This window comes from Ursus maritimus, unplaced genomic scaffold, assembly GCF_017311325.1.
Source record: "Ursus maritimus isolate PB19 unplaced genomic scaffold, ASM1731132v1 scaffold_23, whole genome shotgun sequence".
Lineage (NCBI taxonomy): Eukaryota > Metazoa > Chordata > Mammalia > Carnivora > Ursidae > Ursus > Ursus maritimus.
Genome location: NW_024424786.1, coordinates 1,585,785 through 1,601,862, shown reverse-complemented (window position 1 = coordinate 1,601,862; position 16,078 = coordinate 1,585,785). Strand labels below are relative to the sequence as shown.

The window sequence follows — 16,078 nt, the reverse complement described above, 5'->3', positions numbered from 1 at the left end:
ACGACAACCTGGAGGACAACTAGAGGCTGAGCGTGCGCGGCCGGTAGAGGGGCGAGGCTGGCAAGAGCAGCCGGTGGGACAGGGCGGCTGCGGGCAGCAAAGGTGAGCTGCGCCGGGCTGGGGTGGCACCACCTCGGGGACCAGCCCAAAGCTTCGAGGGACACCCGGGGGTCTGCTCGTATCCTCCCTCCTCCTAGAGAGTTTTGGCCTGGCCAGCAGGGTCGAGGGGTGCAACGGGATAAGGGCTCAGGCTGGTGGCGGGGTGGGAGCAGTGGACGGGGCTGACCGATGAGCCCTCGGGACAGCGGGGTCTCTCACTGTGGAGCCCAGATATCAGTGGAGGGGTTGGGGGTGGGAGGAGGTAGAGACTTGGAAAAAAAGAAGCTGGGGCTTTCTCTGACCAACACCTCGCCCAGAGAAAAAGCCCCAAAGACAGACATCCTCTTCCCCTTCCTTCTCCCTCCAAGGCTTGGGCCAAAGGCTACAGCTGGGTCTCTGGGGTTCAGTGCTATTCCCCAGGAGGAAATCCCTCCTCTCAAGCTTCTACTTCCAGACCCCCCTCTCATTCCCCGGGGACTCCTGTCTGCATGCACAGACCAGTAGCCCCAGTACGAGCGATGGAAGTAGTCCCAAGGCAACAACGAAAGCAACACCAACTCATCATCGAGGCCTTTATCCATGTTCATCGTCTCTCACATCCTGAGAGCCTGAAAGGACAGTGTTGTCGTATTCACTGCGTGAGTGCAAGAACATGGCGCCAGGAGAAAAACTCAGCCTGGCCCCACAGTGAGTCAGCTGGATTGGCCGCCATGGGGACACATAGCGGCTGTGTCAGTGGCCAATCCCAGGGGAGGGGCCGGGTGTGCACACCTGCCCTGCCTCCCCCTGGACTGTCTGCAATCTGTCGGAGATTTTGCCTGAAGTTCTCTATTCCCACAGGGAGAGGCCAGGTCTACACAGGGCCGGGGCCGCCAGGGGAGGACGTGCACAGGGTGGGGAGGGAGAATGATCCAGCAGCTCCCTCAGAGCTGAGCATCTCAGTCCCTCCCATGCTCCTTGGTGAAAGAGGGCACTCCAGAGGCAGAGCCAGGCAGTGTCTGTCCTCACACGACCCCCAGCAGCCAAGACCCAAGGCCTTTTCCTGCCAGACCCCTGCTACCGTGACAGTGTGAGGACCCTTGCCCTCGTTCTGCTACTGAAATTGTTTCTGTTTTCTCTCCAAGTCTGGAGACCCTTCCACTTTACCCCAGAACCCCGGGAGACAACAAAGCGACATATTCTCCTGTGTATCATTAAGTCCATTTTACAGATTAGGAAACCGAGGCTCATTTGTCCAAGGTCACACAGCTCCTAACTGCCAGAACTACTTCTGGCTCTCGGCTTGGAAAAACTCCCTCTGCTGTCTTGCCTGCTGTTAAAGAGCCATGAAACTAAGTCTATCAGGATCCATTCAGGAGAACAGAACTCAAGCCAGAAAGTTCCACAGAGGACAGTTAGTACAGGAAACTCACGACGATGGTGTTGGATGAACCAAAAAGCCAAGTGCAGGTCAGGAGACAGTCCAGAGATGAGCCAGAGCAGGAAGCCGCCGGCTGAAGCAATGGCAGGAGGAGCCAGTGAGTCCAGACGCCAGGCCCGCCAGGCAAGAGTGGGTACCATGGGGAAGACCCAGCCACTGCCCAGGACGCAGAGAGTTGGAGGGATAACCTGGCTTCTCCCTCGATCCCAACCTCCACCCTCCCACCAGTGCACCCAACAGTCAGACTGAACAGGAACCAGGTGCCAGGGAGCCTGGGAAATGTAGTTTGCAGGGATTATACTTTACTCCAGAGCAGAGCAGGGGGAGGGCAGGGAGGGTATCTGACAGCAAACAGGCAAATGTCCAGGATACCAAGCATAGAGCGGTCTCCCCACCCCCTTGCAAGGTGGACAGTGACGCTCGAGGGGACGCTGACAAGCCCCCAGTAGGATGGGAGAGGGTCTTGGGAAGGGGCCTGTGTCAGGGCTTCCCTCCGCTCACTGCCAGGGGATGGCACAGTTGTCTATGCCACTACCAAGGTCCTGCACGGCTTGTGGCCCTTTCAAAGACAAAGGTACAGGTACGTAATGGCTGCAGCTGCCATCCTGGGGCTTCTGAGAGTGACACCCCAGGTGAACTGCCAGGAATGCCCGTTCCCAAGGGTCTTCAGGGAATGAGGAAATGGACGGGGAGCCCTGGGCCTCAGGTGTGGCTGTCCTGCGCTCCTGTACTCTTGCCGGGCACCCCGGGCTGAGTGTGTAGGCCTGTTTGTGTGCAGACGTGTGTACTCACAGGCCCACCCTCCGCCGCCCTGAACCAGGGTGAGCAGCTCCACTCCAAGGGCCCTGCGGAGACCAGCTCAGGTAAAGGAAAAGCCAACTGGGGGATGGGGCTCAGCCTTCTCCAGCTACAGGCCCCTCCCTCATGGCCTCAGCAGGGGTCTCTGACTTTGGGCATAGCCAGGACCTACATTCCGGTTTCTCTGAACGAGGTTGGGGGTGGAGAACTCTAAGTTTTTGGGTAGGAACCCCAACAGCAACCCAGGGAAGCAGGAAGGGAAGTAGTCTTGGGGCTCCCAGTCCTTTGCTCCTACACACACCCCATGGCTGGGGCAGCTGGTCATCCCAGAGCTGAGCAGACCTCGGCTCACAGAGTAGATGGGAATGGCAGGCACTGCTGCAGGGCCCTGATGAAGTCCTCATGGCCAGGGGACGCCAGGGGACGCACCAGGCCTGGATGGGCCTCATGCGGGTGGTGGTGGGAGGAGAAACCTGAGCTTCTAGACACTTCTAGGCCCCCCAAGATTGAGAGGTTGGCTTCTTTGTCTGGGTGGTGGTGGAGTTACCCCTGCTTCCTCAACCCCCTGCTGCCTGCCCTCTCGTAGTCTCAGTTAGAGACACTGGCAGGAGGACTAGACTCAGGAGGTCAAAGGCAAGTTAAGCCAACCACGTGCCATGGCGGCAGAGTCTTCCCCACCCCACCTCTTGTCTCAAGCCTGCCACCTGGATTCCTGTGTCAGGACACCAGGCGTGGGAGAGGATGCGTGTGAGCCCATGGCCTGGGCCTTGACACCCAGGGGGATTCCACTGGAACTACTCTCTGCGGCCAGCCTCAGGCCTGCTCCCATGGGCCACCCAGGTCTACCAGAGACGCTGTGTGAGGGTCGTGCCCCTTGGAAGGCAAAATGCAAGTAAAATTGAGACTCCCCTCTCCCAATCAATCAAAGGGCTCTGTTGAGGCAGCAGGACACACAATGTCAACTTCTCCTCCAGGCTCTCCTTTTGGAGCCATGAACTGATGCCAGCAACCTTCCCAAACCCAAGACAGGCTCCACCGTCTGGGGCCCGGGTCAGAAGTCAGGGTCTTTATTTAGTCTATGAATGCTTATTGAGATCAGAAAAGGAGAAAAAATAGATGGTGCCGCCCAGTGTGAGTTGAGACCTCTGTGCAGTGGCCAAGAGGCCAACCTAAAGACATCCTGTCGGGCACGCTGAGCTCCAGCTGATCTAGAATGATCTAGAATGCCCACGAAAGTCTTCCCTACTGCGCAAAACCAGGAAGGTGCCATCTAAAGTTCAGCAAGAGAGTTCCTGCTGCCCTGAGAGCCCTAATGGGCATGTTCCCCGATTCTACCGCCACAAAACCCTAAGTCAGAGGCATCTGTTTCTAGAAGGGACTTGCCCAAGGCCACTGAGTCCACACAGTGCCAGAGTCAAGGCCGGGTGTCTGGCCAGGTCCAGGGCCTTCCCCTGTGCCAAGGCTCCCCCGAGAGCAGCGTCCGACTCCCGGCCAGGGCCTGGTGACTCTCCGTTCCTCTACGGCTGAGGATACTGCTCGACACCCCCCCTAGCATCAGACAACTCCTTTAACGTCAAGGTGCCCTGCAAGGTGGCCACGAGGAGGTGAGGAGCTAACGAGGTGCCGCACACGAGGGGCTTGGCCCCGTGCCCAGCAAGGGGGGAACGCTTCATCAAGGACGGCCGGCCCCAGAGCAGTCAGCATTAGTCACTTCTTTTCCTTATTTCAGGCATTAAAGAAAAAGCTGTAAAAGTGAACGAGTTCACGGACATAAAGGAGAACAGCCCACCCACCCTGCCTGACTCACTTACTCTACTTAATATTCAGGGTGCACGGAGATTGGTCTCTCTGGCTGGATTATTTCTTTAGGATAAGTTCCCTGGGGTAGGATTACTGCGCCGAGAGGTCAGAGCCCTTTAATGGGTCTTCATAATTGCTGCCATATTGCTTTCCAGAAAAGACTGTCCCCATTTACTTTTTACTCCAGACTCTTTTTTCTCTTACAATCTATTTCGCTTTTTCTTTACTAATTCAGGACGTAGGAGATAATGAATTTACATTCCTTCGAATGTAATTGCTATAAATGTTCGCTTTTTCTTTTTAGCATTTACTTGTTTAATTCGCTTGAGGGAGAACTGTCTATTCCTAGCCTTTGCACATTTATCATTGGTCTTTACTCAACAAACACGAGCGGGTCCCCAACGCCGCCAGGTGCCCGGGAACACCTCCTCTGCACGAACTGTTTCAGGCCAGAGCAATGAACTTCTTTGTTACTGTGTCTAATTCACATTTCCCCCCGTCTGGCTGCCTACTGAATACTTTCATTTGTACTGTTATATATTAAGTTTTTAAAATGTATACTGTCAGACTGGCATAATGTGAAGCCCACGTATTTTTTTTTCTGTCAGAGGTTTTAAAGCTTAGAAAGTTACCACCCCATGATCTAATCTATGATCTAATCCATAGTTGATTCTATTTAATCTTTAATTCCATTATGCTACTTTTTATAGCCTTTAATCCACTACTTCTGGATTAAAGAATATTCTACTAAACACTTACGTAGAATGTGACATGCAAAGCAACAACAAAACCCACCCCAAACAAACAAAAACTCACTTCAAATAGGTACGGGAAAGCCCACCTCAGCAAAAGTTAATTAAGCTGCTTTACTGGAGGACCCCTCAGAGACTTTGACCATGCCAGCAAGCCTGTGGATCTCCAAGGTTTGGGAGGACCAGCATGATTTCTATAAAGCACTTCTCGAACTTCGTGCCTACGGAGGTTCTCGCGTGCAAAGCCCCTCTTGGACCGGTGCTCCCTTGCTATGCTTTGGGAAATGTTGCATTAATACCAACTTCAAATCAGAACATCAAAACAAAATTATAAGCTCCATGGCAGTGAGGACTTTCGTCTATTTTACCCCCTGCTATATTCCCAGCGCACACAGACACTCAGTAAATATTAGTTAAACAAATGAGTGTATGTGCAAATAAAACAAATCAAATCCAGTGCACAACACCAAGATACATATGTTCTGAGACACAGGGAGGGGCAGGGACTTTGTATGGTTCACTGCTACGTCTTTAGGACCTGGAATATGTCTAGGGTATGGTGTGTGTTCAACAAATACTTGAACAGAGGAATAAACAAAGGAATGAATCACTTGCCCAACCTAGCTCCTGACTTCAGTCCCTCACACCCTTCCTTTTATGGAAGGGAAAGAATATCTCACCTGGGTAAGAGTACACGACCCTAGGCAGCTCAGAAAGCAGTCCCAGGAGGCGGCACCTGAGCTCAAAGGCCCAGGGCCCCAGAAACGCCCCCTCGGGAGAGGCTCATCCCAGCGCCAGAAGCCCAGCTACATCCAGCCTGGTGAGGGCAGCCACCCCAACCCAGGGAAGTTGAGGACCAGACTTCCTTGGCACTGCCCATACCAGCCACATGAGACTCTGAAGCCTTCCCGTCAGGGAAGGTCAGCCTGGAATGGGTCAGAGCCTGCCATGGGTTCTGTCCTCAGAATGGCTCTGCAGACAGAGCCTTGCAGCCTAAGACACTGAGTGCCTTGAGCCTCTGGGGGCAGGAGAGGCCTCTCAGGATCACAGATGGCTCTCCATCTGGATGAGCACCCCTGCCACGTTCACTGCCACTCTGAAACCAGTGTCTGGTCCTTCCTCCTTACCTTTCACCCCTCACTCAGCTGGACCAGCGTTAAGACTTGTGAGAGCAACCTTTGTTACGTAGGAACCTAAGTTAGTGAACGGTTCCTAAGTAAAGCACTCCGACAGGTCCGAGGTTTGGGTGGGGGAAATGAGCGCAGGAGCCGTGAGGACAGTCTGACGCTCGCAGCTCCGGCGTGTGACACGGACCCTCACCCAGCTATGTCCAGAATCTACACAGAAAGGTCCCAGAGTTTTCAAGAAAGACACCCCAAAGCCTGGCCCAGGGGACCTTTTCCAAATATTACCCCTGGGTAATATTTCCTTTCAGAGGTGCCCAGCGCAGCCCCAGAGCGTCCCATGTCACCACGAGTGCAGGCCCCGCCAGCAGTTTAGGGAAGACTGTTCCCCTAAACCAGCCCCCGTGTTCGAGGTTGGACAGCTTCCATGGCAAAGAAGAGAGGAAACAATGCGCTTTATAAAGAACCATATTTATTTTCATTTACAGCATCAAATACCATAAATAAAGCGAAACATCATTTGCTGTGTGCAAAATACAGGGTCCCGTGTGGCACTGTAAAGGACTACCAGAGGTCACAGACATGCGTTGCGAGGAGATGGATGGGGGGCTAGCTAAAGAGAAGGCTGAGAGGGAAGGAGGGCCCTCTCTGGTTGACATTCTACAAAGGGAGGGAGACTCTGCAAGAGAAGACAAGACAAGAGCGATGACTTCGTACTGGCTAGAACGCGCGCCAAGGCAGTGAGCGACGCAGCAGCATGCAGGGCAGTGCAGACAGGCCGCGGGGTCAGCGTGGCTCTGGGCTGCATGCAGGACAGACGCCCCCTTCCGCCTGAGACCCCGAGGCCCGGTGCATAAGAGCTCCCCCGGAGCCAGCGGCACGGCTCCTTTCTCTAAAAGCACTTGGAGCGTCCTGCTGCCCCAGGTAATGAGTCAGAGGGCGCATGTGTCTGGGGCAGAGCCAGGGGGCGTGGACACCGGCTGCTCCAGACCTGGCCTGAGCTGGTCATGTGTCACAGCCATCCCCGGCCCGGGACAATGACTGCTCCAATGGAAGCCTCTGCATCCTCTGGGGCTTTATGAGCCAAGAACAGCACGAGGAGCCACAGCAAAAGCCCTTGTGTCTACAGTACAGGCTGCGGTAGGGAAAGGGTTTGCCAGCGACGTTGTGACTGTGTGTTCAAAATACAAAGCATGCGTCAAGCCTGTGATGAAGGCTGAGGGCGTTTTTGTTTTAAACCCTTCCCAAAAGAGTCACCCACGGTTCTGATCAATCATCTTTATACTAGAATCAAGTTAGGAACGCTTGTTTGCATGTACTGTCTCAGCAGCTACTAGACCAAAGTTCTTTTCCAAGGTGACGGAGCCCTGTGTAGCATGCCGTCTCACAGCTGGGGGCACCGTCCCGGAGAGGTAAGTGGTGTCGCAAGGGGAAAGGCACGCATGCGGGCTGCACGGGGAGCCGCGGAGATGGGAGGCATGCAGCCGGTGTGGACCGGGCGGCCGGCTCAGAGGTAAGTAGAGTCAAACATGGCTTCCGAGCGGAACACCACCCCACATCGCTAACCCTCCATGCCATGGAACAAGTCCGTTAGTATGCAAGATGCTCGCAGTTAGCACAACCAGGACCGCGGCGGGGAGGGTGCGGCACGGAGAGCACGTTAGGCATTAGTACCACTCTCTGAAAATTGGCAAGAAAACCAGTCACCTCCGAGCAGAAGTGTGTCAGCCAAGAAGTGGGTGTAGCACTGGAAGGCTGAAACGAACTGGTGGCCACAGTGTAAGGTTGGAAAGAGAGAGACAGAAAGGAGAATTTAGTTTGGGGGGGAAAAGGAAAAAGATAACACAAAAGGCACGGGAATTGAAGATGAGGCAACCATTGATAAAAGAGAAACTTTCCCAAACAGATCACTGCTTGCTTGAGACAGATGGACCTTTCTGGTAGTGACCGCCTACTCATCTGCAAGAGCGGATGCGTGTAGGTGGCCTAGGCCAACGCTCCCCCGCTCTCCCCTGGAGCGACACGTGTCCTAGGACCCCCCGCCCCCGATCTCTCTTTGCCCCAGTTTTACTCCCGTGTCCCAGACTCACTCTTGAATCTGCTGTGGAGGCCGAGAGGAGTCTGCCTCCCGGGATCCACCATGCATTTCGGTTCTGCCCACCAGGAAGGTTCAAAGCCTCAGAACAGACAAACATCTCTGGCTTCTGACAGGCACACCCTGTCTCACCAGAGTAATTCAAACCAGTCTCCTTCTGGCCGTAAATGACGTCCTCAGAGAGTCTAACTCTGGCTTCATGGAGCCCTCCACAAACATCTCAGCCCACCCTGAGCTGAAGACAGGAGCAGTGACACAGCTGTGCATGTGTCCACGTCACGACCTCAAGAATCAAACATAGCATGAATCCAGGGCTCCTCCCACCATGCTGAATATTAAAATTCCAGCAAAAATTTGGAAAAACCCAACGCAAGTCATCAGACTGAGAACGGTTCCAACGAGGACCGAGGTGCCAGTTCCCACGGACTGGGCCACAGCCATGCCCCCGTTTTCTCCAAGGACTTCAAGGAAGGGTTTGTAGAAATGCCTCTCCCCTTCTTCCTGCCCTATAGAAACTTGTCATCTCCAAGCTCTCGAGCGCCCTGGCTCCTAACGCACACCAGCTTCCATCCTTCCTTAATCTAGAGGAGATCTCCAGCGTCACAAGTGCACGAGCCATCTCTGGCTTGGCGACTGTAGGTATCCTGAGCATGCTGGAAGGCCTCTGCCTTGTTCAAGCAGACCGAGCAGCGGCACACGTCTGGGCAGGGCAGGGTGTGGAGAGTGGAGGCCTCCCCCGGGAGCCCAGAGTGAACAACACAGGTAGGCCCGAGGCCTGTTTTTGCCCTTAATAGGGCATATTTCTTTGTATCAGTCAACAAACAGCTTCCACTCCCAGCCTCCCCTGCCAGTCAAGACACAGGAGGTCAGACACATTCCTTTGACAGTGTGAAAACAAATGGTTTCTGGCTGCTTTGACCAAATATGCATGGCAGCCGAGTGGCTAAGCAGCCAGCATGTCTGTAAGCAGGGCTCATCGGGCAGATCATGCTTCCCGGAAATCCTATACCCTGAGGTGCTAACAAACAGCCTTAGTCCCAAAGCATGTGATACGAGAGGGCAGATTATTCCCTCAGCCTGACCACTACGGACCCTGAGTGGCCTTGGCTCAGTCTGCAGCCTGGGCGGAGGACCGGATCAGGAGCCCCGGTGGGGGGGCGGGGCACAGTTCCTCTCCTGCAATGCGCCAGCTCGCCAGAGCTCCGCACGGCCAGGGGCCACAGGGCCTCCCAGGCAGTGCTCGTTAGTGGGAAGGGACGATGTATGTTTGTGGCAATGTGCTTAAAACCCCACAGTCGTTTGGCTGCGGTCTGGTTATGAGGGGAAAAACCTCTGAGCTACTAATTTTACATCAAAACAGGGGTGCAAAACAGTCACCCTGCCTCTGGGAGGGCAGACCACAGCCGACTACCTACCGCTGTGTGCTCCTGTAAGGTTAATTCTACTCTGATCTACTCTTCTCTTCTACACTGTTGATGCTTTCGTGTTGCAAAAACCCTGTCCCCGTGGACAAGTGGCATCGGGGTACGTACGTCAAAAGGCACTGGTCAGGGGGTGGCACGCTCACGCAGGCAGCGACCATGACCATGGACTGCACCGTGGAAGGGATTTGTGATACCAGTTACAAACTTCAAACCGTGTTTAGAAAAACTGACACTCGTAGGAAAAGAAAAATGCTTTCTCTTGGCTGAATCAAAAGTTAAAAATTGAAATGTAAACCTAGATCTATGGCTCGCTTTGGTATAAAAGAAGTACAAAGCTATAAAAAACATCCTTCATGTCGTCTGGCCCCGGCGCCGGGAGCAGATGTCCACCCTGACGGAGTCAGGCGCAGGTGGCCGGTGTGAAACTCTTTGGCTTTATGCGAACTGGCTAAAGAATGCCGGGCTTCCCGGCCTGAGCCTCGGCCAACTGCGAGCACACTGCCGTCTAGACTGGACATGTGAGGGCGCTCTGGGGAGCCGGGCACTTCAGCGGAGCTTCACCGGGAAGCATCTGAGCACCCAGCTGCGGAGGGTCTCCAGGGACTCCTCGGACTCCTGGTACATGGAGGCCAGGACCTCGGAGAACACCCAGAGGAGGGGCAGCCCGAGGCTCAGGAGCTCGTACGTGTAGCAGTAGTTGTAAGCATTGTCCCTGAAATGAAGGCCGGCCGCACGCAGGAGTCCCCGAATCCAGTTAAGCAGGCTCTGGGGAACGTGAAGCAGGCCCCACGGCAGCACCAGGGGCCAGCTTAGCGCCTTCCTAAAGAAGGAATTGGTGATACCTGAAGGGCTGCCTTCGGGCGTGCCAATGGCAGCGGCTGCACAAGAACTTTCCACAGGAGTGTCTCGCCGAGGGGCCTCTTGCTCTTTCCACGGTCCCTCCTCCTGAGAGAGGGAGCAGAGAGAGGCGTTTAGTCCCTGATTCTCACGGAGCGCTGCTCCGATGAAGCAGACAGAAACGGCCAACGCAAACGGACCACAGCAGACCCTACGTTTTACAACCAGCACCCCCAAATAACAGCCCTCGTACACCGCCGAACGGGGGCTGAATATGGGCATGGCGTTCCTGGGGCCAATGTGACCACAGGGTTCACAGGTCTTCAAAACACACGTCCTTTTAAAAAACAAAAACAAAAAAAAAACCAATGCACACACATCCTTTGACTTAGAAATCCTATTTCCAATTATCTGTCCTCAGTAAATAATTTGAAACAGGGACAAAGATGTGCATACAAAGATGCTCGCTGTGAAAATAGCTGTAAGGTAAAAATATGACACAACATCAACAGTCAGCAACATGGGACTTGTTGAATAATTATCAACCACCTCTTACAGGCATCAAAAATGATGTTCCGAAAGACTTTTTAATGTTATGGGGAATGGTTCTTGATATCCTGTTACAATATAAAAAGAAGGATATGAAAGTGTAGTGACAGGATTCCAACCAGGTTAAAAGACATTCACATAAGGCCATGTCACAAAGTGGTAGTTATGGGTTTCTCAGAAGAGTGGTGATGATTTAACTTTCCTTCTTTACACACTTCATTTACCCATTTTTCTACATTAAGCCTCTCTGGCTCGTATAATCTGAAAAGAGCTGCACTGTGTGGGTCCTCGCTGGAGAGGGTGGTTCCTCAAGCGGGAGAGAAGGTATTTGCTGAGAGCTGCTGCAGGGGACGCTATCACCAGCTGTCCATACGTTCAGCAGCCTGTCACTCTATTGACATCCGAGAGCCTGGGGAAAACACTTAGGGAAAGGTAGGCCCCACAGGAGGCATCCCTGCATACAACACTGTGGTCACGTGAGCCCCACGCGTGGGGGGCCCTGCAGTTTCCACATGGCTAGGCACACAGTCCCATTCCTGGGACACAGGAAAGCTCACTGGGCAGCCAGCCTCCAGAATGGGATAAACGCGGGGGGCTAGCAGAACAGGCTCCAGCAGAAAGACCCTCCACGCACCACGTACAATACGGACCGTCAGCTTTACCTGTGGGTTTCAGCCCCTCCAGGGCCAGAAACTCTGGCCTCGCTTGGAGGGACCCTTGAAAACTCTCCTACCCAGGGGCCTTCCCTGTTTCACCAGCACTTTCAAGACAAAACATACCTCTCTTTGTTGCTTCAACTCTGCTCGTCTCTTCCTTTGCTGACTGTTGGTCTTAAAGTGAATGAAATGAGGCTTGCAGAAAAACTTGCCTGTAAAAAGAAACACACACACATGTGCATACACGGCTTTTCTCCTAAAAATTAGAGCCGCAGCAGATACAAGCCAATGTCTGCCCCTGTCTAGGTCAAGGAATGCCAATATTGGGGGTAAGCCCAGGAGACTTCACACTTGGTTTCTGTCCCCTGTCTTAAAGAAGCCACACTGAGATGAGGACCCTTTGCTGCCTTCGAGGCAGGCTGTAGCAATGCGGGGAGGTGGGGATGACGGGGATGGGGCTGAAGCCCTCAGACAGTCCCGAAGCCAAACCGAGGCCAAGTCCCTTCCCAAGGCCAGCTGCCAGGCTGCAGAATGGACAGCTCTAGATATCAGCACTGTTTCCAGTTCGCAGTCCTTCCTGGGGCCCCTGGAGGTAGGAAAGGCTCAGAACAGATGGCAGCAGTGATGGGGAGGAAAAGACCCAAGTGCGGCCTGCCTTGGTCCCCGGCCATGGCCCAGGACGATTGGGGACCTTCCAGAAACCCTTCTTTATTCGCCGTTACAATAGTAACCTCGGTAACAATGGTACAACAGGAAAAACTCATCCAGGACTCACAATATAGCAGACACTGCTCTGAATGATTCCCATGAATTAACTCACATGAACAACCTCGCAACAACCTTATGAGCTAAGAACTATTATTGTTTTATAGATGACGTAACGGAGGGACCGAGAGGTTAGGTAACAGGCCCAAGGTTATGTGGCTAGTTAACGGTTCATTCTGGCAGGCTGCTTGTCGGAGGGGAGGCTGCTATTATGATCACTTTTGTAAGACATACTTTGTAAATAAAAACATTAACATATCATCATTTATTGAACCCTTGTTACGAGGCAGGTGTGTGCCGAGCATGTTACTAGTTGCCAGGTGTGACTTTCTTGCCTTCACGGGGCCGTGGAAGGTGGGGATACTGGTGAGGACACACAGTAGGTGCCACCACTGCCAGTATACAGCAGGCACTCGTGGCCTCCCGGGCCCGCCGGAGGTGGCCTCTCTCTCCAGCAGGATCTCCCAGCTCCCGGAACAGCTCCCCCGGGGACGCCACATTCCTTGGGAAGCGCTGGGGCGTCCCAGAGCCTCCAGAGGACAGGAGCCCAGACCAGAGAGCAGCGCTGTCCCCGGCCCCTGGGAGTTACCTTCGTCGCCGTCGAAGGCGTAGGCGGCCAGGCGCAGGGTGGTGGCACAGACGCTGCAGCGGAAACACTCTCGGTGGAAGAAGTGGCCCTCGGCGCTCAGCCGCTCCATCACGTACACGCGCTTCCTACAGAAGTAGCAGGTGTCGCTGCCACCCAGGTTCAGGGGGAACACCTTCCGCATGGACTCCTGGGGGCACAGGGCGGCGGGAGGGAAGTGCCGTGCGTCAGGGCTGCCACCATGTCTCGCAGGGTGAGGCCGAGACTCTTGGAAAATTCTGAGCTCCATCATGGGGACCTCACGGGCTCCTGTGTGCGCTCATGTCACTGCAGGCGCTGCAGCCGAAACTGAGGGGCAGGAGGACACGCTCCCAGCACAGACCCCAGCCCCGCACGGGCTGCTGTTCCTTTTGTGCCCCGGCAGGCCAGCTGGCAACGAGGGAGGCCCAGGAGGGGCTCCTCCCGAGGCTGGCCGCTCCGGCTTGGGGTGGGAGTGGCGTCTCTCCGTCTGACAGAGTGGGCATCCCTCACAAACATGCATGCCCAGCGATGCGGTCCCCAGGAATCTGCCCCAGGGATAAGTGCTGCCCGGGTCCAGAGGGAGGTCCTTGAAAGAACGCCTTCCACACCCTTGTCCCCCTGCAGTGACTTAGCCCAGGCAAGGGGCAGCCAAACTGCTGAAGAGAACTGCAGGAAAGGGAGAGGCTGTGTCCTCTAGCCCCTGGGGCTGCCAGACAAATTCCTAAATGCAAGGGCGGAGGATGAGGGCCAGGTAGCGGTGCGCCTGGGGGGTCCTGAGGGGATGTGTCAAAAGGAAACCAAAAGAATGGTCCAGTCAAATGGCGGTGACGGCAGCAGGAAGCCTTGTTTGGAGAAGGGAGAATTCAGAGGGAAGAGTACCTTTCTGTTACTGGATTCTCAGGCCAGTGCAAAAGGGCTACTTGGGCTGGGCGCCAAATACTGATGGTAAGGGGTGAGCTTACCACTGAGCTTCCGAGCCCCAGACAGCAGGGGACAGGCTCTGCCTTGTGAAATGACCTATAGGGGAGCTGAGTGAGGTTTGTCACTCAGAAAATGCAGCCCTCCCTCTAACCTCGGCACCGGTCTACCCCATTCTCACACCTCCTGTCCACGAGAAGGGGGCCGCGGGTGGGCCAGGCCATTCTCCCTGGGAGACCAGAGCCGGTGTCTGCGGGTGAAGGCTGAGGGGTGTGCATCCTTACCAGGTCTGGAGAGGTGGCCTGGGTCTTAGGTCTGTGATCATTCATGTACAGATTGACCAGGACTTCAGCTGCAGCCCCTATTCCGCTGGACACTTTCCCTACTGTCAGCTACCCAAGAGCAGAGGTAGAGGAGACAGAGACAAAGGTAGAGGCCAGTTAGCACTGAGAAGGAAAGCGCAAACAGACTGGATGTGGGACAGGGCTCCACACCCACATGCAAACAGCACCCAACGTCCCAGGAGAGGCAAAACCAGCCTAGAGCGGGCAGTGGGCACTCTGGAGACGGAGAGAAGGACAGAAATGGAACCCTGGGGCCCTGGGGGGAGCCAGGTGACTTGTAGAACCAGCCCTGTGGGTGTGCAAGGCCTTCAGAATTCGTCGAGTTTCTTGGTTCACAGATGGGGTAAATGAATCCCGGAGAGAGGAAGGGAGCTGTCCCAGGCCACTTAGCAAATTCGTGCAAGATTCAGAACTCTTCTCAGGTCTCCTGAGCCCCAGCCTGGGTGCCCTCATACCTGAAGGAACCAGGACCTCGCAGACAGACAGCTGTATGGCAGCCCCCCTCCCGCAGCGATCCCTCCTCTTTGGAGGGCTGTGAGCTGCTGCTTCATCTGCTTCCTGAGCAGGCGCGCCCCCTCATCCCCCACCCCAGCCTGGGAGGAAGGGTTAGGACCCCAGCTCACCAAGCACCAGTTCTGAGACTGAGCACAAAACTCTCAAATTCGGAGCTCAGTTTCCTTATTTAGTAGGATTGGGGAAATGGTGCCCGCCTCACGGATGTGCAGGAAGAACTGAGGGAGAGAACGGGCGTTCGAGTGCCTGGCGCTCGGCAGGGCCGGGCCAGGAGGAGCTGGACTCCTCCCTCCCCGTTTCCCAAGTGCAGCAGGTCCCAGCCTGCCTTGCAGCCTCTGCATGGCTGGGGAGCAATGGTGGTGTCTGAGCTGAGACGCCCCCAGGCCTACAGAAGCGGTGACTGGGACGGGGGCCTCCAGGCGGCAGTGCCCGGGGGCCCCAGGCCCGTGCTGGCAAGTCAGCTCCGTGGGGGCCCTGGGCGCCACTGCCCGGCAGGTGCAGGTGCCTGTGCTCTGAGGGCATGATGGCCACCCTCACCGGGGAGTGCCTGCTTCCCCACCCACGTGTCCTGGAGCCAGGGCAGGTGGAGCTGCCAGCCCCAGCAGACACGGCAGCAAATCCCACCTTGTTCCCCGTTGCCCACCAGCTATGAAAGGCCACCCCGGGAGCAGCACGGTCTCCTCCTCAGGGAGGCACACACCACAGGAAGGGATTCTGTAAGCACTGTTTCTGGTCCCAGGATCCAGGAAGAAGGCAGGCTCCAGACCCTCCCCAGCCTCGGAATCCTGCTTCTGGGAGGTGCAGCGGGAGAGAACAGTGGCACAGGGGGACAGCTGCGGCAACGGCAAACAACAGGGACAGGAGCGGTTGAAGGAACGCCCTCAATCTCAACCCAGGACTGCTCCCGGGAGGTCACATCTGATCTGCTACAGAAGCCTCAACTATAAAGCGAGAAGTTCAGGGGACGGCAGTGGGAATGGCAGCGGTCCCCCAGCTCCCGGTAGCAGAGCCCAGCCTCAGAAGCTGAGACCCACTTACTGGATTCCAGCAACAGTACTGCCGCCGCAAGGACGCCAGGCAGGCTGGGGAGAACGACAAGACCCAGGGGTCCCCTGCTCCCTTTCTCATTAAGGAAGCCCTCACGCTCACAGCCACTTTGGAACAGGCACTTGGACCACATGCGGGGCTCTTGGGGATTGTGGCAGGCCGTGGGCCTGCTAGGTGGGGGGTCTGACCCCCCGGCTCAGACAGACGGGAGCCCCTCAGACTTTACAAAGATTGCCTCTTCCCGGGAGCCGCAGCGGCCAGGCCAGTTACCCCAGACCCACTTCACCTCCCGAGCTGGCCCCAGCTGGGAGATATCAGGCTTCTGCTTCC

General features: G+C 55.4%; 1 protein-coding gene across 3 annotated transcripts in view; it reads right to left on the bottom strand.

Annotated features, from left to right (window-relative positions):
• LOC103682359 (F-actin-monooxygenase MICAL2) overlaps positions 1–16,078 on the bottom strand; it is a 210,374-nt gene that overhangs the window by 66,407 nt on the left and 127,889 nt on the right. For 2 of the 3 annotated variants that reach the window (XM_040638818.1, XM_040638819.1), the window contains 3 exons: positions 12,909–13,095; positions 11,678–11,766; positions 6,446–10,457 (listed from right to left, as the gene is read on the bottom strand). In XM_040638818.1, coding sequence (XP_040494752.1) covers positions 10,059–10,457; positions 11,678–11,766; positions 12,909–13,095 — 675 coding nt within the window. In that variant the 3' untranslated portion in view covers positions 6,446–10,058. Of the gene's footprint in view, positions 1–6,445; positions 10,458–11,677; positions 11,767–12,908; positions 13,096–14,128; positions 14,237–16,078 lie in introns of those variants that run through there. The other variant, XM_040638820.1, reaches the window with a different exon arrangement.